At 43.3% G+C, this 26,722-nt stretch overlaps 1 protein-coding gene across 3 annotated transcripts in view; it reads left to right on the top strand.

Moving 5' to 3' along the window:
* Positions 1 to 26,722, top strand: part of SGPP2 (sphingosine-1-phosphate phosphatase 2) — a 126,836-nt gene that overhangs the window by 65,533 nt on the left and 34,581 nt on the right. For all 3 annotated transcript variants that reach the window (XM_057747248.1, XM_057747247.1, XM_057747249.1), the window contains one exon: positions 22,722 to 22,901. In XM_057747248.1, the coding sequence (XP_057603231.1) occupies positions 22,722 to 22,901 (180 nt within the window). The remainder of the gene's footprint in view (positions 1 to 22,721; positions 22,902 to 26,722) is intronic.

Here is a 26,722-nt window from a genome sequence, read left to right as displayed (position 1 = left end):
GTTTGTTAATCATTAGCCAAGTGGCATTTATCTCTGCCCTCAATTTGACCACCTCTGAAATGTGGAGTTGAACAAAATGACCACAGGGTCCCCTCCTATTTTGAAAGTTTTATGGTTATAAAAATATAGATGGTGACACATGTTTTAGGATATTCTGTCTTTTTAATCATGTTCTGGCTTCAACGATGCATCTGGCTCTATACAATTTCCCCCACGTGACCTCCACACACCTTGACTGGGTTGGCTCCTAGCAGTTTTCTTGGGGTCCCCATGAGGAACAATAGTTAGTGATAGGGTTCAGGGCTCTCCTAGTCCAGGCACAAAGCAGTGGCAAACATCAAGCACACAGTCTTGCTCTGAGCTTCTGTGTGTGTGTGTGTGTGTGTGTGTGTGTACGTGTGTACACATAAAAATCTATTGTTTGCATTGCATATGCTCCAATGTAACTAGAAAAAGATGCTATGTTTTTGTTCCCCTTAAAATTGAATTTCTTCCACACCATTCACAGGCACTGAAATGAGAAGGGAAAAAAATATTTTGTTCAATTTGAAAATGTTTTTCAAAGACATAGCAATTCGACTCTTGGGGTTGGGAAACAACATAATGAGGGTTTTTACAGAAACATGAACTTGGAAATTAGCAACTGAGCAGCAGTAAGCTGACTTCCTTTCAAACTAACGCTGATCAACAAATAAAGGCTAAATGAGTGAAATAAGAGAGCTGATTTCTTTATTAGGCCACAATAGAAGGTTCAAAGGAGAAAATGAAACTCTGGATTTAAACTAGCTCTACAATCCATGGCACACCTGTATGGGGGCTGCCCCCCTACGGGATCCCCTCCCAGCCTGACCATGTCCCCACAAGGGCTTCTTAAACCTGGGCTATGTGAAATAAAGATTGAGCAGTTTTCAGCATTTGTCGACATAATTGGGGAAGATATTTAGCTAGAAAGAGTGGGTACAGGGTGATGCTTTGAATGGCTCCATTTTTCTTTAGGCAACAAAAACCACTGCAGGGCTGTTTTAGTGAGAATTCAGTAAAAAAAAAAAAAAATAGGATTGGGGGCTCATTCACTTGGGTAAACATTCCAAACAAGCTAAGTGTTCTTTGAGGCTTTAACCTATGCGGGCTGGATTCAGAAATTTAAACCTAAATTTGTACTGTAGAAAGCTTCTTTCGGATGTATAAGACTGGGTTTCTATGCTTAAAAAAAAAAAAAAAGGCTGCTAATCTACAAAGAATGCTAGACTATTTCCCCTATGGGGCAATCAAAAGGGTGTGTCTTTAAAACGAAAAGGATTAAATCATTATAACTCTGCCAAGAGCCTGAGTTTCAGAAAACCAGGTGCCTGTCCTTATTTAAAACATCTCAGCTGCCTAAAAGGATGTCTAGGGGTATGCTAATCTGTTATCTAGCTCTCTAATGGATGTCAATTTTGTGTAACCTTGTATACATTCATGAGGAATAGATTTTAAGGAAGATTTGTAAAAGAGGCATAAAACCACCTAGAGCACTTTTAGTCTGTTACCTTTAAGATTAAAATATAAACAGCCATCCATAGGATAGGCCTTGTGCTTGGTAAGTGGAAGAGAGTTTTTGTGATGGAAATTCTCCTAGAAAACTCAAGGTGAAGGGACACCCACATCAAACCTAGACAATGTTAAATACTCCTTTGTGGTCACCTGGACGTTTTTCATCCTCTGCAACCTGAAATTCTGAGACTGTATATTTAAACACTGGACATTGATCCAAGCAAGAAGACAAGCATGGTAATCTTTCCAAGGTGTCTCCTAAAACATCTTCCGAATCCTGTATTTTTACAGATTCAAATTCAGGTCTTCACTTGTATTTTTTTGTTTGGTGGTCTTGTAACCCTGAGCCTCATTCATTAGTTATCACCAGTAATGGAATACCCCATCCCTAAACTACTTACTGATAAGTGATGCCAAAAGCTCAGCCTCTTGTGCACCAGTGCCAGATCAATCTCAGAGACAGAGTTTTGGGTGAAGTAGATAAGGATTGCTTTGCCTGGCAAAGGGAGACACAGTGGGCTCCTGACCCAAAAAACTGTGTGTCTCAACCCAGGAGAATTTGGTGAGGAGTCTTATAGCAGTGGTTCAAGGGTGCGGTTGTTGATAAGAATTAGGGTGTGTGCGGGGACTATACTCCTGAAGAATGCACACATCTTCCATTGTTCCTTGGCTGCTCCTCCCTTGTCTCTGCATCTCCTCCCTTCCCTGATTACCAGCTGTGAAAACCTGCCCTTTGCAACTCAGAAAAGTTCCTAGAGGCAGAACAGAAAGGCTCTCAGGCCCTGGAGCCCCATAGGGTTCTGGGTTTCAGCGGTGCACCATGGCCAAGTCTGAAAAGAGTTAAAATGATGCGAACATGTGCTTGCCTCTTAGAATGATGAGGTGGTACGAGAGTATATTTGGTCTCAGGCTAGCGCTGCATCTCCACTGTAAGGACAGCTGGACATAAGCTCTGTAGAAGTAGCTTCTGTAGCATATCTGTGTCTAAAACATGATGTCAGGAGCATGTAAATAAGAAAGAAGTTCCATGAGTCAGTCATTGTTTCTAAAAATAAGGTTTTAAAAAAGCATACAACTCCACAGATGGCAGCGCACTTCCAAGCATAGTCTTATCTCAATCCAGCATCATTTTTGTAAGATATTAATACCTAAATTTACATAAGATGAACTGAGGAAGAGATATTAATATCACCCAGACCTCATTCTCACTCCAGCCCTCTTCCTGCTTCGTCATCTTGTGTCAAGCCTAAAATAAAGGTTCTCTTTGAAGCAAATGGAGACCCTTTGAGAAGGGCCCAACAGGCTAGACAGTAGGTGGTGGATTTAGAGAGAATATTGGTGAATGGGAAAATGTACCTCTCATGAAAGTTCAAAGGAAAACGATTGTATAGCTAGCACCATAAGATACATTGGCTGAAGCTGGGTAGAATTTAAAGACATTTAAACATTCAGTAAAGACTGGACCACTTTGGTGGTGGTTGGGGGGTGGGGTGGATTTTAATTTTAGAGGAAAGTTTGCTCCTTTTCACTCAGTGCTGGAAGTCTTGGCTTCACCTACTGTCAGCTTCTCAGAAAGCTCCTGGCGGCTCTTCCTCAGCTGGCCCTTGCCGACTGAAAAAAATAATGCACAACGTGAGAGTTGTGAGTTAAGTTATATATGGGGCAAAATGAGGACCATAGCCCAGGAGGTGGCATTTCGGATCGCGCTGAGACTGCTTCAGAGAGGTCGCGGGAGAGGTCAGTATAGATGTGATTTTGGTGAAGGAGGGGTCCATGCAATCAAGCACATGGTTTTTTGCAGAAGGTTCTGCGGGTCACGAGGAGCAGATGTCACCATGAAGGATTTTAGTGCTTTTCTAGATACAAGGAGATACAAGAATTGGGCTCATAAAATCTTCTCCTGCAAATATCTAACTATCTGAAGACCTGTCCTGCTCGTTCTCCCAGAGCACAGCGTGCCTCATTTGTGATCTCCACCCTGAGCTCCTTTCAAGGGGTGTTGAAGGCCAGCAGCTTCAGTGGCTCAGAATTTGATCCTTGTAGAAGTAGATGGCAAGTGCTAATTTGTAGGTGACACCCTTCACCTAAGAGTTGCTGACGGTTTGAGAGCCTGAAGGGCTTTGCCATTGTCAGAGTTTATCTTAAAGTACTTTTACCCTTTTTACATCTGCATTTTCTCCTGCAAATCAAAACCTTATTAGATAAAGCCCTAGATACAGTCTTGGCTTAAAAATAAAAGAAAGAAGGTGACCCTGTTGAATTTTACCTGAGCCCTGTGCTCCTGGAAAACAGAAACCATGAAGATAATCCACCCACCCGTTTGTGTTCTAGAAATGATTTACTACAAGGAACCATCCTTCCCCATATGACTTAGACAAGGCTCACAGGTTCCCTCCCTACCCTGCCCCACTTTGTTTACCTGTAACAAGGCCAGTCACGGATCCTCCAGTTCCCATTCTTTGCCTTATAAATGATTTGAACTCCATCCCCACTGGCCAATCTGGACAAAATACCTGCTCCCTTGACTTGACCAAACTTGAGTTAAGCTTCAATTGCCAGACCCCTCAATTTTGACCCACTCTCACTCCAGCCAGCGCACAGCCCCTCCCGAGGAGAAGCTGACCTCAGGAGCATGTAAATAAGAAAGTTCCATGATCAACAAGCGCTGATCTGCTGTCCTGTCCACCTCTCCACACCCAGGGAACATCTTTCCAGCCTTGATCAGCGCTCTCTATAAAAGAAAAGCCCATTTCTGCCTGGTCTTTGAACACTCACAGATCTTGTGATCAGAGAGGTCTCCCAGTTGCAATAGTCCTTTCAAATAAAGGCTATCCTTGCCTGAAGCCAGATTTGTTTTTTATTTGATAAAGAGAGTAAGGAAGCAGAGATTTCAGCCCTGGCGTCCCTCCACGTGCTGTGCTGTAGTTCTCACTTTCCAAGATCATTCCTGGTGAAATTCACTTTGTGTTTACTCCCCTTATGCAACATACAATCTTTTGTGTGACAGAATAGCTTTCAGGAAGGCACTTGAATTATTCCTCTAACCAAAGCAGCAGATCAAAAACAAAGAAGATGAGGAGGAGTCATTTTGCTGAGGCTAGTATTTCACATACACTTGAGACTAGATTGCTGCTCAGACACGAAGTGGTTTCCTAACTTTATTGTTATAGCTCCACGTCACAAGAGTTAGCGATAACTGTATTCAAATGTAACTACAAAAGCACCTTCCACCCCTCAATATTAAATCATTTCTATTCTCTCTCGCTTTATATAAATTTTAGAGCTGGCTTTCCCAGCATTAACTAGAGACACAGAGAATTTGCTGTATGGTACCTCCTTCTCAGCTGTGTCCAGGCAGTCACCTTGTTTTATTATTGTTTCTAAGGGATAAATAGTCCACCAAAGAAATATGGTTTTAAGGAATGCTATATCATTTAAAAATAATATACAAAAAGTCAGTTTTAAGTCTATTAGGGCACCTAGGCTGTTGATTAACTCTATCAAATGTGTTGTATTTTATATACTAGTTAATTCAAGGACCTTAATTTGACCAGTTGTATAGTCAGTTCTGTAGTAATGAAACATACAATATTTTTTTCAGCCCCAAATATTCTAGTATATAACTTAGGAGTTATACACTAGGATTTACACAGTATTGAAGAAATTGTCATATAGTATTTTATGTAAGATTCTTAATTCGGAGTTCACTGGTAGTTCATTGGTTAAGACTCCAGGCTCCCAATGCAGGGGGCTCGGGCTCAATCCCTGATCAGGGGACTAGATCCCACATGCTGCAGCTAAGACCTGTCAAAGCCAAATAAATAAATAAATAAATAAATTTTAAAGATTCTTAGTTATCTCTTAGAGTGCTGGCTGCAAGCTGTAAGTCCTAAGCTGTTTACCAGTAGAAGTGACTTCTTTTCCCTAATTTTTTCAGAGCTTGGTAGATCCAAAAACCTGGACTTTTAAACCCAAATGTCTAAATGATCTTCCTTTACACAGGAAGATATGAAACAGAAAAGCTACAAAATAAAGACAACCAACTTAAAACAGTTCATGTCCATTAGGTCTTCACTTCTCAGATGGGGTAGTGAGCACAGTCTAATTCTCCAGAGAGCCCCAGTTTGTGCATTTATTCATTTAGTGAAGATTTTTGTTCTATACTGGGCACTTGTAAGTTTACGTTTCTAACAATTCTGGAAACATTCCCTCACTTCAAGCCTGCATCATCTTTATTCTGCATGCTCCAGTTAACCATCTAATGAACCTCCTTCCAGCTGTTCTTATGACCTTCAAATCCATCCTCCCCACAGCATGTAGAGTGACCTATCTCAGATGCAAGTATGACCGTGAACCGCTCTTTAGAACATATTAATGTCCAGGTACCTTAAATTTACCTATAAGGCCTTTTGTGATTGGATTTATGCCTACATCTCTACCTTTAGCCCTTCCCCCATCCGTTCTCTTCTCTGGAATCACAGAACTGCTGACGACTCACACTCCCACCCCCGTTCCTGCCCTGCAGATGTATCTGCGCTCTACTTTACGCTTCCTTCCTACTGTGGCCACCGCCTTGCACGCTCTCACCTGCACCAGGTCTCAGCACAGGCATTACCTCTGGAAAGGCCACCCTGAACTTTGTACCACCTATATTCCCTACTAGATGGTTCTTTATTGTTCCTTGAACCTGCCATGTAGTAGCAACACAATAAATAATTATTGAGTAAAATAAAGCCTATTTCTATAAAGAGGATTTAAGAGCCATCCCCCTAGAGGAGACAGATGTAAAGAAGTAATTACAGTTCAGGGTGGTAAAGGTACATTAGAAAAATCTACAGAGTGCTAAGGAAGCATCCTAGAGATCTTTTTAAATGGAATTTTTCCCCATCCTGAGTGGTTCCCCAGTGGCCCTGATGGAAATTCAGGACATAAATTTGGTCAAGATTTCATTAAGGTGTTTCCAGTATGAAACTAGTAATTCCATATGTTTCTGAACTACGAAGGGATCTTTGAACCGGAAACCAGATTTTATTTGCCTTTTTAAAAGAGCCTCAGATCTCTTTCTTACTGTGTAATTGATGAGCAGCAACTATTGAATTTACTTAATCATTCATTCATTCACTTAAGAAACAGCTGACAAGGGCCTATTATGAAATACTACGCTAAGTGCTGGGGATTAAGCAACGAACGGGACAGCCTCCATCCTGCTCTCCTGGAGTTTGCTTGTAGGCAAAGCAGAGAGTAACGAGTAAATCAATATAGAAATGAAAGGTTATACGATTATTGTTTAGGACACGATCAGGGTGAGAGCAGAGACTTACTTTAGAGAAGGTGGTCAAGAAAGGGCACTTGGTGCTAATTTCACGTGAGGCTTGAAGGATGAGAAGGAGGCAGCCAGCTGAGGGGCCGGGGTGAGGGCTCCAGGCTGAGATAGGCAGAAAGGGCAAAGGTCCAAAACTGAGCTGGAGCCAGGCCCTGTCCCAGACTCGGGGCCAAGCGTTCACTTGGGGTGGGGGTGGGGCTGGTAAATCAGAATGTATCGTCTAAGCGCAGGCAGAGTAGAGGTCTGTGAAGAAAAATGAAAGCAGGGTATACAGACAGAATGGCGACCGTCAGCTGTCTCCGGTAAGGTGGCCAGGGGAGGCCTTTCCACGGAGGTGGCTTTTGGACACTGGTCTGCCTTTACGTATAATTTACTTATAACTCACATTTAAACTGTTGGTGGCAGATCTGAAATGTTCAAAATGTGTCAGCCGTCTTTGTGATTGATTTCTGAATTCGTCTGGAAATCAGTGTTCCCGAGCAATCAGATGGCACGCGAGCCTTCTAAGAAGACAGCTGGATTTGAAGTGGAAAGCCACCTTCGAGTTGGTCTTTTCCGACTTTTAACACCAAACGTTCAAATGTGTGATTCACATCTGGGAAGGCGCCTCATCACACAGTTCTGTAAAATTCCCGCAGTGCTCACCATCAGAGGGACCCCAGCCTGACAGTGGAATGTGGACACTGCAAAGGAAAGGGCTCCGCGAGAAGAGCATGGGTGTGCCCGTTGGCCCCGAAGGCTGAGGCTGGCCGGCCCGCGTCAAGCCTCTCTCATCACGGAGGGTCACGGGGAGGTTACCGCCCAGTTACAGTCCTGTGATCACCATCCCCTCCTAATAGCTAGAGTTAATCACTCACTGACCGACTGGAAAATCAGTGGCGCCCTGCCCTCTCTCCCTCCACTTCGCCTACGTCCGTCCAGCCTCCTTCCTTCGCTCCCCGTGGCGAACAGGCGTCAGGAGGGGGATTCTCTGGGACTCTCGTGCCTTCCTGCTCAAAGACTGGCTCTACAGGAGGACAGTCATCTAACTCCAGGGGAGGAGAACCCATTCTTCTCTGCCTGGGAGAAACGGTGGTAATGAAGACCTTGTGTCAGAGACGAGCAGGAAGCAGCAAAGACGGCCGACGGCGGGAGGGGGAGACCGTCTTTCATAGCAAAGACATGATTGCAGCCCAATGAAAAGGAAACTTGATTTTCCAAGATGATGGGCTAGGGAATGTTTACGTCCCCAACCCCTCGTCAAATGCACTGTAATCTTCATTTTTAGAGTATTTTAATCTCAGACGGTGGTGAGTGACATTTTTGGTTGAGCCCTAAAAGTTGATGTCATTAAGTTTACCCCAAATAGGCCCCGTCACCAGCCTTACTAGACCAGTGGTCTCTTGGCAGAGAGGCTGAGGAATCAGGATGCTGGTGTCCTGGACCAGAACTGAGAATGGCAAGCTCTCACCGTGGGCCTGACCAGGTGTACGTCTGAACCTTGGCTTGTCAGAAAGCTGTGACCAGCAGGTGGAATTAAACTCCAGGGTCAAGAGTTCTTTCAGGCACTCTGGCTGAGAGGGTTCATTCCTGAGGTGTCAGAGTCTCCGCCTGAACTTCAGGGCCGTGCAAAAGAGACTGTCACACAGGACTTCTCTGGTGGCACCGTGGATAAGACTTCGCGCTCCCATTGCAGGGGGTCCAGGTTCAATCCCTGGTCAGGGAACTAGATCCCACATGCATGCCTCAACTTAGGAGCCTGCGAGTCACAGTAAGGAGCCTGTCTGCCACAACTAAGACCTGGAGCAACCAAATAAATATTTTAAAAGAGGGAGAGAGACTATCACAGGTTTATACATTTCCCAGGCGGGAGGTTAAATCTCAGACCAGGGCCAGTTCCTTTCTCAAGTGAGATGTGAAGTCGGGGTTCCTGGTGGTGGTGTTGGGGGTGGAGGAGAGCAGTGCTCTCATGACAGCGCGGATCCTGATTTTTGCTGGGGAGTCTCTGATTTCCGTTTGGAAGGAAGAGACTTGATAACCAGGAAAGGTGGGGGACGAGGCAGTGAGGAGTATTGGGGGTACGGATAGACATACAGCTGATTGAGGGTGCTGTGGAGATAGCATACTCACGTTTCTAGAATTTAGACCAACATTGGCACACAGAGTTGGTGGTCACCCCGTTCGTGGTCGTCTCGTTGACGGTCGTTCAAAATGAGTAGGAAATTAGCTTTGCGCACTGTTGATAGCACAGCCCGTGACGTCAGCCTGAGAATGGAAATGGATGTTGTGTCAAGAAACATGAGAGTCCGTTTGGCTGTTCCCCCGATGAGTTGAATAGCTGCATATCCAGGGCGCCTTCACCGAACACGGACATCGTCTGCGTGGTCATAAGTGAATTTTCTTCCCTACATCCTGTGATTATGGCTCCCATAATTTTGTTAGCCTGCATATTGGGTTTTTATTCGTATGTGTTTCCTTAGCTCTCCATTTCCTCTTAACTGGTAATTTCGTTTGCTCGTGGACTGCTGTATGACAGAGCATCTCATCATGAAATGGTGCTTCTTCCCCACCCCACCCCCACCCCCACCCCCACGTGTGTAGATGTTCTAGCACAAGGAAATGCAGCCAGCAGTACCAGCCTTTAGAGACAGAGAACACCTAGACTGCAGGGTTTGGGGACAATCACCTGCTGTTCTTATCACCAGTTAGTTCAGTGTTAAATTACGTGCCATGGGAGAACTTCTGTGGTGGTCCAGTGGTTAGGACTCTGTCTCCCACTACAGGGGGCGCTGGTTTGATCCCTGGTCAGGGAACTAGGATCCTGTAAGCCGTGTGGCGCGGCCAAGAAATAAATAAGTAAATTAAAAAATAAAGTACTTGCCAAGTAAGAGAAGGGAGAAGATCTGGCATGTGTGACTGGTACCAAATCCAGACAGACGTAAGGCCCCTAACCCTGGAACCATCTCAAACCAGGGCCATGAGGACAAGCACTTCTCTGACATTGCTTTCACAATGAGAAATGGTTTTGATCCCTTGGGGCTACAGCAAGAGTTGTGTGAGCCGGCACCACAATTCCAGATTTCTTTCTGTGCAGTGCAGCTGACTGGTCATGCAAAAGGCAGGCCACAGAGATGTGGTTAATGGTCATTCAGAACTTGGGTGGGTGCAGTTGTGTGGCTTGACTCCGTGGAGTCTTTAATCCTTCTGTAACAGGGAAGAGCCAAGTCTGACTCCATGTTGGATCTTTCTTTTACTTTAGCCTTTGCTTTCCGCTGCTTTTGTTCACTAAAAGGATACTGTCTACACACGTGGCCTGTCTCAGGGAACCCTGCCCCTCTGCCTGAATGTTAAACCAAAGTGCCTTTGTTCAGGGAAGCATCCTGACCCTGTCCACCTGTGGAGGGCTGCAAGAAAGAAGAAATGAACACATCCCCTCCGCAAGGCTGGCCATTCCGGGGGATATTTGCAAAACTTCCAGCCTTTTTATTTTACTTCCTCATCTCCTCCCCACTCTCTGTTCTATAAAAGAAACTGGTATCCAAATCCTGATAAGATGGTTTTTTGGAGACATTCGTCTTTCATCTTCTCGGTCTGCCAGCTTTCCAAATAACGTTGTGTTCTTCGCCTCATCACCTCGTCTCCCAATTTATTGGCCTGTCGTGTGGCAAGCAGAGCAAGCTTGGACTCAGTAACACTTCCAGATATACATTTTTTTAATTTCTTCTGAGTGACCACCACCCAAATCTTTTCTGAGTTCTACAAGATTGTAGACTGGAAGCCAAGGTGAAATGGCCCAACTCTGACCGAATGTGTAAGGAAAGCCTGTGATGGCCTGAAAAACTAGGTGTAGAATGTCAACGACCTTTAGCCTAATATCAGGTTCATGATTCATCAGGTCAGCATGACAGCCTCTCCAACCTCACACCACGTCCAGAGACTTCCTCATACACAGATGCTTCCATAGAAATACAAGCAAGTGCATCATGGTCATGTTTTCTCTTGTCTGAGGGTAATTCATGGCTTGACATTCTCTAAGGCAAGATGTATTTCAGGATAGACTGAGCTCAAACCCCATTTTAATGATATCTGTGCTTTTTCCAATGGAATTTTTTTTCCAGAAAATTATGAGACATTACAAAAACCTAAATCATTTAGTCTGCGGAGCTGTTTTTATTTTTGTTATGGGCCTGGGTTTTTGGTGATGTTGGAGTTGGGAGGGACAGGTTAAATTTGTTTTGTTTTGTTTTTATGACCAACATTTTTAAGACAAATGCTTTCTCAGTCTTTATGAGGAAACACAAGTTTCCTTGGATACCACTAGAATGACCCAAGGTTTAAAAAAGGTCTGGGCACCTGTTCCTTACCTGCTCTCATAAGTTTTTTGCTCATAGAACATGGTGAGAAAATGGTGGGAATGTTTGTAAAATATGGTGAAATAGGGAAATTAGCCTAGGGTTGCTCATGTAAGTTTTTTTTTTTTTTTTTTTTAATTACCAGGAATATGTACATGAAAACGTCTTGGGAAAATTTACAGATCATAAATTTGTTATTTAAATTTAATATACCAGTATTCTCATCTATCCAGAAAAATAAGAGAGCGCCTTCCCAGGGAGGGTCCTTTGAAGGTGGAAAGTAGTGCTTTCCTGAGTTATTACCAGAGCAGAGGTCATGTTTGCTTTTTAACACGCGTCGTGTATAGTCTGCTGTTGGCCGTGCTGGTTTTTAACATCTGAATGGCTCCCAAGCTGATGTGTGTATAAGCAAGGAAGGATTTAAGGAGAGCAGCCGCTCGTTATTAACGCACGTGCTGGAAAGCTCTCGCTTGCTGTTGGTAAAGACAAGAGTGCTGGGGAGAATGATAGCTCATTTTGGAGGCTAATATTAGAAACGGTTAGTATTAAAAATGGTACCACTACTGACAGAGGGTTTACTCTGTATAAGTTCTGTCTTCTGAGACGTCTTTGGTGACAGAGCTGAATTGCCTTTTAAAAATATGGGTAAAAGGGAGTAAAAAGTTGAAGTACTCTGTCTTATCTTGAAGCTTGTTGTTAAATGATACATAATTGATTTATTTCTAGTTGAAGAAAAGATGCCCATTCAAAGGACATCACTTAGAGTATCCCTTTGCCCCAATCACATGCTCTGGAACATTCTGCTTTGGGGAGGCCTAGGGAAATTTTGAAACGTTTTTTTTTTGATTCTGGTAAAAAAATCTCTGTTCAGACCAAATAACCCATTAAAAAATAAGCAAAAATATAGACGAGGATGAGAATCAAGAGTGTGACTGTGAAGTACAATGAGGGATGGTCAGGAAGTCCTTCTGTTATAGCAAAAGCTATATAGTGAAATGATGTTGAATCATACATTTTATTAAATATATTATGAAATATTTCAAATGTATTGGGGCTGAAATAATATAAAGAGAGGAGAAGGCTGGTGGTGAATTCTTGTTGATCTGTTGTAAGTGTTAAGAGCGTAGATTTATATTAATTCACAGGCCTTCAATACTCAAGTCTACCTTCAAGAGAGATGTGAGGCCAACGGTTGTGGGGCTGTTCCCACTGGAAGATGAGAGGGCTCAGTCCCTGATTGCTTCAGATCAATGTGTAAATTACAGACCACTAGGGGGTTTTTTTTGTTGTTTAGTTTTGGGGTTTTTTTTGGTGATTATAATGTGCAGTATTATAATGTCATTGATTATAATGTCTATTTCATGTGTCCCCATGGGTTTTATTTCTTCATCTGTGCCCCCACAGTGCACAGTGTGGATTTTATTGTTGGTACCAATGGTGCGCAGCAAAGAAAGGCTCTTAAGTCTCCCCTTTTTTACCACTCCTAAATGGTACGTGTACAGAAAGGATGGCAGATTCTCGGGGTATTGGAGGTAGAATTGAGGCAAGGATTCCTCGGTGGCCAAGGGCCTCTCTCTGCTTCTCATGCCTTTTGAGGGAGGATAGTCCACGACATGTGACTCCATAGAGGCCAGGTGGACCATCAGTTGCCCCACGCAGTTTCTCCGGCCAGATTCATGGTCCTACTGAGAAATATGTTTGATGACGTGCTTGTCGAGGACAGTACCCACCGCAGCATCAAAAGTGCGATAGTGGTTGTCACCGAGGCAACCAGTTGGTCGTATGTGTAGCCCAGGATGCTTTTCTGGGGCCCTGGACCCTTGCTTCGTTACCTTGTTGCTGTTGTTGTTGTGTGTGAACCTTTAGTTGAGGCATGTAGGATCTAGTTCCCTGACCAGGAATGGAACCCAGGGCCCCTGCATTGGGAGCACAGAGCCTTAGCCACGGGACCACCAGAGAAGTCCCTTCATTGCCTTCTCGATGTCATTGTATTTGGCACCTTTTCCCAAAGGCAAAATTATGGCCAGTCATATCCACAACCGATCAAATCTTCCAGAAGCCCCTCACCCCAGGAGCTTAGTACATGAGATGAGCTTTTTTTATTTTTCCTTTACATGTATACATCTTGGTTTTAGTGTATAGTATAAAATACAACAATCAGACCACGTGTTCTTGAATGTTTCACTAAAAAGAAGTAAGCTGATTTGGAGGCCAATATTAAAGAGATAATGTGGGTGGTCCATAGATGTGGCAGAATCTAGAAGATGGGTTGTGAATGACTGTAGTTTGAAAAACCCTTATGAGAGCCAGGTGGAGTAATGTGGGAGCGTGGAGGAGACCTCCAAACTCAGCTTGGTAGGAGGACCACAGAAAGTGTCCCCTTGGAGGTCCAGACATGTGCCAGTTAAAACTGTGCTGACTTGATCTTGACAACATGAAAAAGCTGGTCGTTTAGGCTGTGCTTGCCTCATAGAGACCAAGGCTGTTGCCTGGCTAATGGGTGGAGCTGGATGGCAGAGAATTCAGCTGTTGGGCTGTTGGCTCAGATTGCTTGGGGGGATTTCTTGGGGCGATTTTCCCAAATTTGTGGGGGTTTCTAAGTTGTGAAGAACTCCTGTTAGCAGGTTTTACTGTTTTTGAGGCAGGTAAGAGCAGAAAGAGTCTCAGATTAGTAGTCCATCAGTCAAGACTAAAGATGGACTTCTCTTCAGCTTGAAAACTCTGAGACTGTATGTAATTGAGGTTTGTATTTAAATGCCTTTGTGTGTGTGTGTGGCTGTTGCCTGAGCTGGCTGGCTGGGTTACCCACAAAGATTTGTGGCAGCACACTTGGAGATGGGAATAGTTTGTGGTTTTAATCAGATGAGAGAGTTCAACATGGCATGCGGCTAATGTCTATTGCATTTTTGCTGTCAGGGATCTATGAAAATAAAGATTTTGATCCTTCAGTATTATTTTGCAGTTTCTTTTTTTCCCTGTGATCAGCAGGACAATTAATATACTTAGAAATGTGAGAGAGGAGACTAATAGTAAGTGTTCTTAGCAGTGATTACATTGTATCTGAAACAAGCCCTATTTGTTTTTGCATGAAAAACTCAAATGGCACATAAGGCTCTCACCCCAGACCTCAGTTCTAACCCCCCAGTGTATCCACTATCCACAGTTCCCCATGTAACCAACATCCATTTACTTATAAATACATTTTTAAAATTACAAATGGAATCAAAATATACTCTTGCTGCCTCTTGCTTTTTTCATTTCTCAGTTGCTTTTTAAACCAGTGTCCGGTCATGAACATTTAGAGTTCTTTCTAGGTTTTTGTGGTTGGTTAGCTGTTCAAAGGAAGGTGGGCTTATGCATGATTTTAGCTTTTATACCCTTTGCATTTCCTAAGACTGGAGACACCCATTCCCTCAATGGGCATCATTTTGGGCGTGACCTCTGTCCAGTGGTGAGTAAAAGACACCAGTCCCAGACTTCTGCTGGACTGTTCCCTGGTGGGATGGTGTGGATAAGAATTTGACAATTGTCTCATCAGATGTGACATCTTAATCTCTTAGCCCCAAGGGCAGTCACGTGGTCTCTAGTGAGTGTTACATGGATCTAAAGAGTTAGAATCATAGAATTGGGTTCTTTAAAAATAGGTGTCTGGGCTCAGTAGTAATTGTCATGCCAGATTTGGGGGTGGGGGGAGTGGTGGTGGTGGTGAAAAGACTATAGGATTTGGAATCAGAGCGAAATTCAAGCCCATCGTCTCTATACTCATTGTGTTTTCTTTAGGAGGACGTTCACCTTCTTTAAGCCTCAGTTTCCTCATCTGTAAAATAGGAATGATATGAATGTTAAAATAAATAATGTCTGCGAAAATACACTTAAAGAACACTGTACAAATATTAGTTATTATTTAACCCAAGTCCTCTTATTAACGAAAAGAAGGCATCAACTGTTTCAAAGTAACTTTCCTAAAGATATGCATACATACATCTATGACTTCATTGCTAATCTTTGTACCTTTAGTGTTTGTCCTCATAAATTTCAGAAGCAGATCTGAGCTTGAAAAGACGGAGCATTCGAAAGAACAGGAAAATGTTGTCACTGAATCATTTTATTTTTCTCACCTACCATTTGTGCTTTTGTTATTCTATTTCCATTTTTACACAGCCTGGCCTATGTCAACACCAGTTTGCTGATAGTCTTCTGTGATTTATGGTGTTTGCTCCGTAATGTCTTTGTTTTGGTGCTTCAGGCATGGAATGAAATTGTATTAGTTTGGAATTACAGTTGCTTGTCCCAGTGTTTCAGCAGCACCTCCCCCAACCCCCACCGCCCCCAAACACAAACCCACAGGACACACACTCTAGAAGGGCTTTGAATTTTAAAAAGTAAATACAAATAATGCCACAAGTAGGAGAGGACATTCACCGATTGAAAACAGCTTTTTACACTGGATGGTAAGCAGTAGTCTCTAGAATGTTCCCAGATAACCATAACAAAGAACTGCTTTTAATTCACTCCCTGAAGCCAAATAGGAGACCACAGAGCAGTGTGTATTCTAGGGAGAAAAAAAAAGACCGAACACTGAATAAACAAAAAGGCACACAGCCTAGCACAGTCAGTCTCTCTCTCTCTTTTTTTTTTTCCCCTTGGTAAAGCTGTTGATCTGAAAAGCCTCCAAGAGCTTAAAATTGCTCTTAAAATGAATCCCATACTCATAGGTTTGAGTAGGTAGATTTTCAGCAGCTTTCTCTGGGTCGTGTGTGGTCACCACGTCAGTGCCCTGTAGAGCTGGAGTTTGGGGGCAGAGTTGGACAGGCCTTTTGAAGAAAATATTAATAGCAGCCGTGGCTGCTTCTATTGAATCAATATTTGAAGGTGTTGTCAATAGCCTTTTGGAACAAAAGACTTCGTGGACACATAGAAGCGATATTTCAGCACCCATCTTGATATCTAGTTTCTCTTTTTTTCATTGGGATGCAAATCACATACCATAATATTAACCTTTGTGTATTTATTTATTTATTTATATTTTTAAAATAAATTTATTTATTGGCTGCATTGGGTCTTCGTTGCTGTGCACAGGGCTTTCTCCAGTTGCGGCAAGTGGGAGCTACTCTTCATTGTGGTGCACGGGCTCCTCATTGCAGTGGCTTCTCTTCTTGTGGAGCACGGGCTCTAGGCGTGCAGGCTTCAGTAGGTGCAGCACATGGGCTCAATAGTTGTGGCTCATGGGCCCTAGAGCACAGGCTCCATAGTTGTGGCACATGGTCTTAGTTGCTCCACGGCATGTGGGATCTTCCCAGAGCAGGGATCAAACCCATGTCCCCTGCATTGGCAGGAGGATTCTTAACCACTGCACCACCTAGGAAGTCCCTAACCTTTTTAAAGAATATAATTCAGTGGCTTTAGTATATTCACAAGGTTGTGCAACCATCACCTCTATTTACCTGCAGAACATTTTCATCTCACTAAAACGAAACCCCATGTTTACTAGCCCTCACTCCCCATTCCCCACCCTGCCCTAGACAACCACTAATCTGCTTTCCATCTCTGTGGATTTGTCTGTTCTGAACACTTCATATAAATGGAGTCATACAATATTTGTCCCTTTCATGTCTGGCTTCTTTCACTCAGCACACTATCTTCAACATTCATACTTTCTGTAACATCGATCAAGCATTTCATTGTTTTTAAAGGTCAAATAATATTTCATTGTAAGGATATACCCCATGTTGTTTATCCATTCATCAGTTGATGGACATTTGGGTTGCTTAAACTTTGGGGCTATTGTGAAGGATAATGCTAAGAATATTCATGTACAAGTTTTTGGGAGGACATATATTTTCATTGTTCTTGGGTATGTACCTAGGAGTGGAATGGTTGGGTGTCTGGTCTTTCTTTATCCCAATTATGTTAGTAACCTGAGGAGAAGGGGAATGAGCTTCATTTGGGCAGATTAAGAAACAGGAAGGGCAGAGAAGCTGTGGTCTTTGGGTTGCATCTCATTGTTCTCTAGAATGATGAAACTAATTCCTGACTTTTTAAAAATAAATCCATAGGTAGACTGTAAATCCCAGTGATTCACAGTGTTTCTGCCCCATGAGACCTGAGGGATACCTTACATCCCTGTTAATCACTTGCACTGTGATTTCCCCATGGTGAAGTGGGCTATGGGTGTAGCCAGAGGGAAGAAAGAGAGTTTATCAAAATGTGTGTATGTTTTGGGGGGTGGGTGGGGTGGGGTGTAATTTGAAAAGAACCTGTGCTCTCTCCATCCTGCAGAGGATTCAGCTTTTATTATAATAAGAGTGAGCCTTCGCAGGATGGGGATGCGGATGCTTTGGGAGGAGGACTAAGGTGTGGGTGGTGGGGTGGGCAGCCAGCAGTCTCATAGCATGAACAATAAATGTGTGGCTGTTCTTTAAAATCCTGTGGCTGCTTTACTAGTAATGTTACTTCAAGGACCTTCGGTTTTCTAAACTATCTAGGTTTTATTAATCTGGATGTGAAGACTAAAGTTCTGTTAATCAGAGCTGTGTTAGACATGGAAAAAATATCCTTCTGGATTGTAATAAATAGGAAGGACCACCCCATTAAGAGAAAAAGCGCAGTTTTCTCTGCTCGCCCCAGTGAGCCCGACCATCAAGGACAGATCCCAGGCTGGAAATTCTTCTAACTTGTAAAGACACATTTCTTTTTGACAGAACTGGTTCTCTAGAAAAGCCTTTTGTCTGCTTGGGGTCAACAGCAGACTATCCAGAGAACTGGATTTTCTTTCCATCTGTACACGAATTCGGGAAGAAGTAAGCAAGGAGGCTAATTCCTCATCATGAAACTCGGCGGGGCCCCAGCACCATCAGCACCACACAGGGGCCCAGCTAGGCTGCTGCGGTGTTAATGAGCTGTAATTGCTTCCTGCCTTGCCTCCCCATGGGGTTTTGCTTTTACACATAGGCCTTGAGGGCCTCAGCCCAAAGGAGCGTGATGGATGATAGAACTTAATTTGGTCCCTTTAGGTAGAAGGGCCTTTCAACAATACAGAGCAAAGTCCTGCATTGAGGGCAAGCCATACCGAGTTAATCATTAGACTCTTCTACTGTGGTCTAAATGGGGAAGTAGTTTCTCTCTGCCATAGGACTCTTTTTAATAGACTTTACTTTTAGAGTAGTTTTAGGTTCATCGCAAAATTGAGCAGGAAGTATAGAGACTTCCTGTACACCCCCTGCACCCACACGTGCACATCCTCCACCAGAGTGGGACATTTGTTACAACCAAGGATCCTACACTGGCACCCTAGTTTACATTAGGGTTCACTCTTGGTGTTGTACATTTTATAGGTTTGGACAAATGTACAATGATATGTATTCACCGTTAGAGTATCATACAGAATGGTTTCAATGCCCTAAAAATTTTCTGTGCTCCTCTTACCCATGTCCCCAGCCCCTGGCAATCACTGATCTTTTTACTGTCTCCATAGTTTGCTTTTATCAAGATGTCATATAGATGAAATCATGCAGTCATCTAGCTGTTTCACATTGGCTTCTTTCACTTGGTAATATGCGTTTAAGATTCTTCCATGTCTTTTCATGGCTTGAAAGCTCACTTCTTTTAGTGCTGTGACGATACTGTCTGTGACCCACGAAGCAGGCCCTCACCAGATACTGAATCTGCCATTGCCTTGATCTTGAACTTCATCCTCCGGAACTGAGAGGAACAAATTCCTGTTCATAAGCCACCCAGTCTGTGCTTGGTTGTTATAGCAGCCCAAGCTGGCTAAGACAACAACTTTTTAAGATGTGATTGACATGCAGTAAACTGTACGTATTTAGTTTTATTGAGGTATAATTCACATGCTATTCAACGTGTTCTTTTAAAGTGTATGATTCAATAATTTTTAGTGTATTCACTAAGTTTACACATATTTAAAAGGTACAACTTGGCACATTTTGATATATGTACATACACCTAAAATTATCCACATAATTAAGAGAGATAATCATCACCCAGAAGTCTCCTTGTTTGTAATTTCTTTCCCTCCTTTCTGGCAACCATTGACCTGCTTTCTATCCTATAAAGTCATTTCCATTTTCAAGAATTTTATATAGGGACTTCCTTTGCAGTCCAGTGGTTAAGACGGCATGCTTGCACTGCAGGGGGCATGGGTTCCATCCCTGGTTGGGGAACTGAGGTACCACATGCCTTGCAGCTTGTCCAAAAAAAAAAAAAAAAAAAGAAATTTTATATAAGCAAAAGCATAGTATATACTGTTGTTTTATTTGTTTTGGGCTTGGCTTTATTCAGCATAGTTATTTTAAGATTCATCCATTGCTGTAGCCTGATATCTATAGTTTATTTTGTTGTTATTGCTGAGAAGTATTCAATTGTATGATTATACTGCAATTTGTTTCTCTACGCACCTGTTGATGGAAATTGGGTTGTTTCTGGTTTGGGGCTGTAACAAAGAAACTGCCATCAATGTTCACATACAGATCTTTGTGTGACTTACACTTTCATTCCTTGTGGGTAAATACCTGGGATTGGCATGGCTGGGTCATATGGAAATCATATGTTTTGACTTTTTAAGAAACTGACAAACGGCTTTTCCAAAGTGGTTGCATCATTTTACACCAGCTCCAGTGCTGTATGAGAATTCCAGGTGCTCCCCATCCTCCCCAACAGCTGGTATGGCCAGTTCCTTTAGTCACAGCCATTCTAACTGATGTGCAGTGGTGCGCCCCACAGTTTAACTCCACTGGTCCTAACATTCTAGGAGCTCCCGCTGCAGAACACCCACTATCACTTCTCTAAGCCTTTGCTCATGCTGTTCTTGCAAGCTGGATGCTTCTCTATCCATCCCTCATCTTAAACAGTCTTCCTTTAACATTCAGCCCCAGTGTGCCTGGTCCCTCGGGTTGAACCAAAGTCTGACTCTACATGTATACATACCCATAGAATTCTTTGGATAATTTTTTTCAAAGTCTATTTGCATCATAATGAAATCCTTTGTGTGACAGTTTTCCCCACTTGAGGATGGGGACCTAATACAGGGCTGGGCATATCATAGCTTCACTATAATGAATGCAGTGGCAGAGATAGGACTTGTCACCCTGTGAGTGATGCTCCTTCCCTATACTTTGAAAAACAAAGCTCCACTTTGTCTTGTTTGGAGAGCACTGTCATTACAGTAATTACTTTTTTTTTTTTTTTTTTGGCTACGTTGGGTCTTTGTTGCTGCATATGGGCTTCTCTAGTCGCGGTGAGCAGGGGGCTGTTCTTCATTGCGGTGCGCAGGCTTCTTAGTGGCGTGGCTTCTCTTGTTGCCGAGCATGGGCTCTAGGTGCGTGGGCTTCAGAAGTTCAGCACACAGGCTCAGTAGTTGCAGCTTGTGGGCTCTAGGGTGAGTGGGCTTCAGTAGTTGTGGTGTGCAGGCTTAGCTGCTCCACGGCATGTGGAATCTTCCCGGACCAGGGATCGAACCCATGTCCCCTGCGTTGGCAGGCGGATTCTTAACCACTGTACCACCAGGGAAGTCCAGTAATTACTATTTGCAATTTATTGATCAGAAACAATGTGTTGCTATGGGAATACTTTTAAATAAAATAATTACCCTCATTCTTAAAAACATCCTTCAGACATAGAAGGCAAAAGATAAAGGAAGCCAAAGAAACTCATGAACTTCAAGAAAATTTAATTTTGTCTGAATGAGGGTCACCCAGTCTGTCTTCACACTATGATTTTAACGTTTCCTGTCTGAGGACTCTCTGTATTTTTGAGTGAACTAGAGTTAGTCGTTAGGCCTGTAATATTTCGTTGATGTTGATACGTGGAGAAGGGACAGGGCTGAGAAATATTTATATCCAAGCATCTTCTGAGAAATTCTTAGTAGTCAACAATACCTGCAAGTTTTTCAACTCTCCAGTCTGATGAGGTTTTTATAGGTTCACAGGAGGGAGGCAGAAACATAAAAGAGTAAGCTGGTTTCCAACACAGTAGTTTCTGGTCGTAAGGGGATGGTAGAGAGGTTAAGTTTCAAAGTCTGATTAGAAATCGCAGCTATGGAATTTGGAGTGATTGTCACGGAGGCTTTGAAGCCTGTGGATTTGGCCTGCTGTGCACAGAAAGTGGTTCTTGATTTTTAACCCAGAGCAAGGTGGCAGCAGAGCACAAAAACATAGGCAGCGCCTTCTGGGGGATACCGAGTGTGCCGGGATAACACTCAGAGTTCACCGGCAGCTAGGCGAGTTGAAAGAAAGCACCAGAATGTGGGAAACTCTAAAGCAATCTGGCTGACTAAGCAAAAGTATTTTGAAGTAGTCCTCGATAGTGGGTTTTGTTCCAAAGCAAAGTCACTCCATCCGTCACGAGCTAAATAAAGCCTGGTAAGATCAATACCATCATGGTAAGATGAGGAGGTTAATGATTAAAGCCCAGGACAAAGTGACCTGTGCAAGAATACAGTGTAAAGCCGTGCTTCTCAAATTCTCATGTGCACATGAACCACGCGGGAGTCTTGTGAAAATGAGGGTTCCCATTCCGTAGGTACAGGCTGGGGCCTGAGATTCTGCATCTTAAAACAGCACTCAGGCGGTGTGGATGCGGCCTGTCCTCAGACCACACTTTGGGTTGCAAATGCAGAGACTTGAGTAAATGGGTTGCTCCTCCCTCTTTTACAACAGATCGTGAAACTGTCCTGTGAGGCTCTCTGACAAAGTAAGTAAGTCTGTTGTTAATCTCAGGAGTGTATGGAAATCAATTCTGATTTCTATGTTGTACTTTAAGGGAAAAAGAGAAAGGGATTTTTTCATTAATGGCATCATGGAAAAAAAATCAATTGAAAAACATCCCAGATTGAGTTGTGTTTATTTCAGGGTTGAAAATAGTCATGCCATTTATTGTATGATGCTCTCAGTTACTGAATAATGTTAAATTATATCCAGTATGTTGCCTACCTACATCAGGAGTAACAGTGGCATTCACAAAATTTTAAGCCAGAAGTTCCAGAAGTCACTTTTTTGGTTAAAATTTGAATGGCTGTCTGATTTGAGTATTAGAGTATCTTAGTCCAGGACCATCCTGGAGGTATTATCGTGGTAGCACATATTTTGAAGCCAAACTCCTGCATTTGAATCCAGTAAGTCTTGCCACTTATTAACTGTATACAACAGTTTACCCCTCTGTAATGGGCCTGCATTCTACAGGTGTTATTGGATTAAGTGAGTTAATATTTGTAAAGCTCTTAGACCAGTGCTTGGCACACATACAGGCTGTATAAATATTTGTTAAATATATGACCAAAATAGGTAAGACGTGTGTTAGTGTCATATCTCAGTTGCCCAGTGACCCTCTGGAATCCAGGCCTGTTTCTCATTTGAACAACTAAAATATCACCCTACAAGACTTTCCCCATAGGCAGCTGGGTCAGAGAGAAAGATGATTTCAGCCAACCCAAAGGAAACCTCAAAATAAATTCATAGAACCTAGGAGTTTATTTAGTGTGCTCATTTTGTTAGACTTACCTCCATGCTTTGGTTTTGTAGTTGGTGATGTATGTCGGCCAGGTGGCCAAGGATATCTTGAAGTGGCCCCGCCCCTTCTCCCCTCCTGTCGTGAAACTGGAGAAAAGAGTGACTGCTGAATATGGGATGCCTTCCACCCACTCCATGGCAGCCACGGCCATCTCCTTCACCTTCCTCATCTCTACCGTGGACAGATACCAGGTGAGGTGGGACTCCTTCCTCCCCAGTAACACCATGCATACAATGAGGCAGCAAAGAGGGGTTTTGCTTCAGGATTTTCTTTTTCTTAAAGGACTTTGAGACTTATGAAATAAAGACCAGGGAATGAAAACCTGTGGAGCAGTCAGTGTCAATTTCTGTATAAATGAAAGTGACCATATGATTTCGTATCCAAAGTGAGTTGTGCCCGAGAGTGAAAGTGGACACCATAAATAATGACAACAGCACCACAAGCATAACTGGGGTGTGTGGTCTCCCCCTTCTGAAAGCATTTTCACCCTGAGCTGCCTGACCAGACAGCACTTGAATCGGTGCCCTCATCCTCTGCTTGCAACAGACGTGAGGGATTTCTGATCCTAGTAAATGATCCCCCAAGACTGAGAAGATTTCACCAAATCCTCCAGCTAGATGCCCCAGGGTCCAGGGTGAAACAGAGTCTGTGCCCAAATTAGCTTCCAAAGATGCCTCTGCCCTTTCTTGAGGCTCAACCATTAGAAATAATCATTCAACATTTTGTAGAAAGCTGCCTAAATGACAGGAGATTAATAAATGTTGAAAATAGAAGAATTTCCCTTAATATCTGTTTAAACGCCAATGTTAGTAAGACCTTTTAAAAGTTATATTATTGCAGTGAAGATTTATTTTTTGTTTTTGAGAACTCTTGCTCTAATTTTGTGCTTAATTTCAGAAATTTTACCTTTTACCTGTTGGAAAATTTAGATTTCATTGACTGTAGCCGTCTTGTATGCAGATGACAGCATTGCTTCTCCTGCTGCTTTACACCAGAAACCTAGGGACGCTCCGTGTTCCAGATTGTACAGAAATGGGGGTTCAGCCTGATGTGGTTGGAAGAGGACAAGATTAGTGTCAGGTCCTGGCTCTACCTGGTCTTCTCTCTGGTCACCTGGGGTCACACCTCAGTTTCCTAAATGGGAAAGGGACAAGTATAGTGTTATATCCAACTAGGTATAATCTTTTTTTGTAACTTAAATGTCATGCCAGGATCAAACAGTATCTGAGCTCCCCAGTGCTGTCGGAATTTATTGAGTGCAGACTTCTGAGCTATGTCATGCCCCGTGCCGTTTGCCCCAGAAGGACATAGTGGGCCCAACACTGGCCCCCATCAATCTGCCGTCAGCATCCAGAGAAGCCTGTGAACACACTTCTTTTAGGAAAAGAGCAGCAACTGGCATTGACTGCAGGAAAGCAACAACAATCATTTATATGCTCATTTTAAGGCCACCAGGATCTTCTTAAAAACTTCTTTACAGCTCGAATGATGCAACAGTTTTCTTAAAGCCTGAGTTGTTATGGACTTCTTTCCTATTTAATTTTATTTTTTTGGCTGCGTTGGGTCTTCGTTGCTAGACGTGGGCTTTCTCTAGCTGTGGCAAGTGGGGGCTACTCTTCGTTGCAGTGCACGGGCTTCTCATCGTGGTGGCTTCTCTTGTTGCGGAGCAAGGGCCCTAGAGTGCACAGGCTTCAGTAGTTGCAATGCATGGGCTCAGTAGTTGTGGCATGCAGGCTCTAGGGAGCAGGCTCAGTCATTGTGGCACATGGGCTTAGTTGCTCCCTGGCATGTGGGATCTTCCTGGACCAGGGCTCAAACCCATGTCCCTTGCATTGGCAGGCGGATTCTTAACCACTTCACCCCCAGGGAAGTCCCTCCTATTTAATTTTTGATGATAAATGTATTTAACTATTTGGGTTATTTGCTCATGAGTATCTCTAAAAATGGGTTTATTTATATAAATATGTGTTCAGGCTAATACCCAGCCTCTAAATTCTGAATGTATTAACTCATTAATTTTTAACACTTTTCAGATTAAAATCATAGACCCAGTTAATGACTAATCTTAAGAAAAGATGCACAACCCTGTGTTATTGTACTCAGATGTTGCATTGGAAAAAACATGCTGGGCTTGGACTCAGAAGATGTGGCTTCTGGTTCAGACTGTGTCACTACTGGCTGTGTGACCTTGGGCAAGCCATTGCACTTCTCTGAGCCCTGGCTCCTGTTGTGAGGATCAAATGGGATGATTACTGGACAGACATCCATGTGCTAAAGTTCAGTACTAATGCAATGTATTATCAAGGGTAAAGGGTTTCCTCATTTGTGGACTGGGGCTAATAGAATATAGTTCATAGAGTTGTGTGAAGATTAAATGAATAGTGACCATAAAGCAGTTCACATACGATAGACAGTTCTCTGTCATCTTTATCCTCATCACCACGGAAGACCACAGACATTAGTACTTGAAGCAACTGGAATATACCTTTATGTCTAGTTCATAAGCAGACTATCCATGTGTTCCTCTATCTTTCTGTGGCTGTCGTTTTCAGTTCCACAAGACGAAACACTGCTGATACTGCTTGATACTGCTGTCTGCCCTCTTGTGGAGGAAGCTATCTAGGAGGCTTGTGGCTGCTTCCTGATGGGAGAGACTGCTGGTGGGTTGGGCTGAGTGGGTGGAGCTCAATAAAACTTTAATCTGATTTGGTGGGCGGACCTCAGTGACACTTTAATCTGCTTGTCTGCCAATGGGTGGGGCTGTGTTCCCACCTTGTTGGTTGTTTGGCCTGAGGTTATTTAGCACTGGAGCTTACAGGCTCTTTGGAGGGGCTAATGGCAGACTCTGGGAAGGCTCATGCCAATGAGCACTTCCCAGAACCCCTGCCGCCAGTGCCTCTGTCTCCTCGGTGAGCCACAGCTGCCCCCCACCTCTGCAGGCAACCCTCCAACACCAGAAGGTAGGTCTGGTTCAGTCTCCTATGGGGTCACTGCTCCTTCCCCCGGGTCCTGGTGAGCACACTTTTTTGTGTGCCCTCCAACAGTGGAGTCTCTGTTTCCCCCAGTCCTATGGAGGTCCTGCAATCAAATCCCGCTGGCTTTCCAAGTCTGATTCTCTGGGGAATCCTCCTCCCTTTGCTGGACCCCCAGGTTGGGAAGCCTGACGTGGGGCTCAGAACTCTCACTTTAGCGGGTGGACTTCTGTGGTATAACTGTTCTCCAGCTTGTGAGTCACCCACCCAGCATTTATGGGATTTGATTTTAACGCGATTGCGCCCCTCCTACCGTCTCATTGCGGCTTCTCCTTTGTCTCTGGATGTGGGGTGTCTTTTTTGGTGAGTTCCAGGTCTTTCTGTCGATGACTGTTCAGCAGTTAGTTGTGATTCCGGTGCTCTTGCAGGAGGGTGTGAGCGCACGTCCTGCTGCTCCACCATCTTGATTCGTGGCCCCCATCTATGGGTTCCTTGTATGACTCAGCATTAGCCAGATTCCTCCATCTGTTTGCATTGCTCACCAGCAAATGCCAAGATGCAGTAAAGTCTGGACTTTTGCCTTGACATCTGTACAGAAATATGCCCAGTCTTAGCTGAGGGCCATTATTCCTGGGCTTCCTTAAGAAGTCAGTTGTTGCCAAGCTTTATCATTACAGCATATGATGGGGAAGTAGCTGGTAGCGTTTCATAAAATTATAGCATTGTCCATCTATCTTGCCTCTTATAAATACTGTTTATTTCACAAGTTTTAATCTAAGAATGGGTCATAGTACCTAATGAAACTTCAAAGCTTATGCACAGCAAAGGAAACTATAAGTAAGACAAAAAGACAACCTTCAGAATGGGAGAAAATATTTGCAAATGAATCAACAGACAAAGGATTAATCTCCAAAATATATAAACAGTTCATCCAGCTCAATATCAAAAAAACAAACAACTGAATCAAAAAGTGGGCAGAAGACCTGAATAGGCATTTCTCCAAAGAAGACATACAGATGGCCAAGAGGCACATGAAAAGC

The sequence above is a fragment of the Hippopotamus amphibius genome, chromosome 8 (genome assembly GCF_030028045.1).
Source record: "Hippopotamus amphibius kiboko isolate mHipAmp2 chromosome 8, mHipAmp2.hap2, whole genome shotgun sequence".
In the NCBI taxonomy this organism is placed as follows: Eukaryota; Metazoa; Chordata; class Mammalia; order Artiodactyla; family Hippopotamidae; genus Hippopotamus; species Hippopotamus amphibius.
Note: the sequence above shows the minus strand (reverse complement) of the source record. Positions and strands in the feature narration are given on the sequence as shown.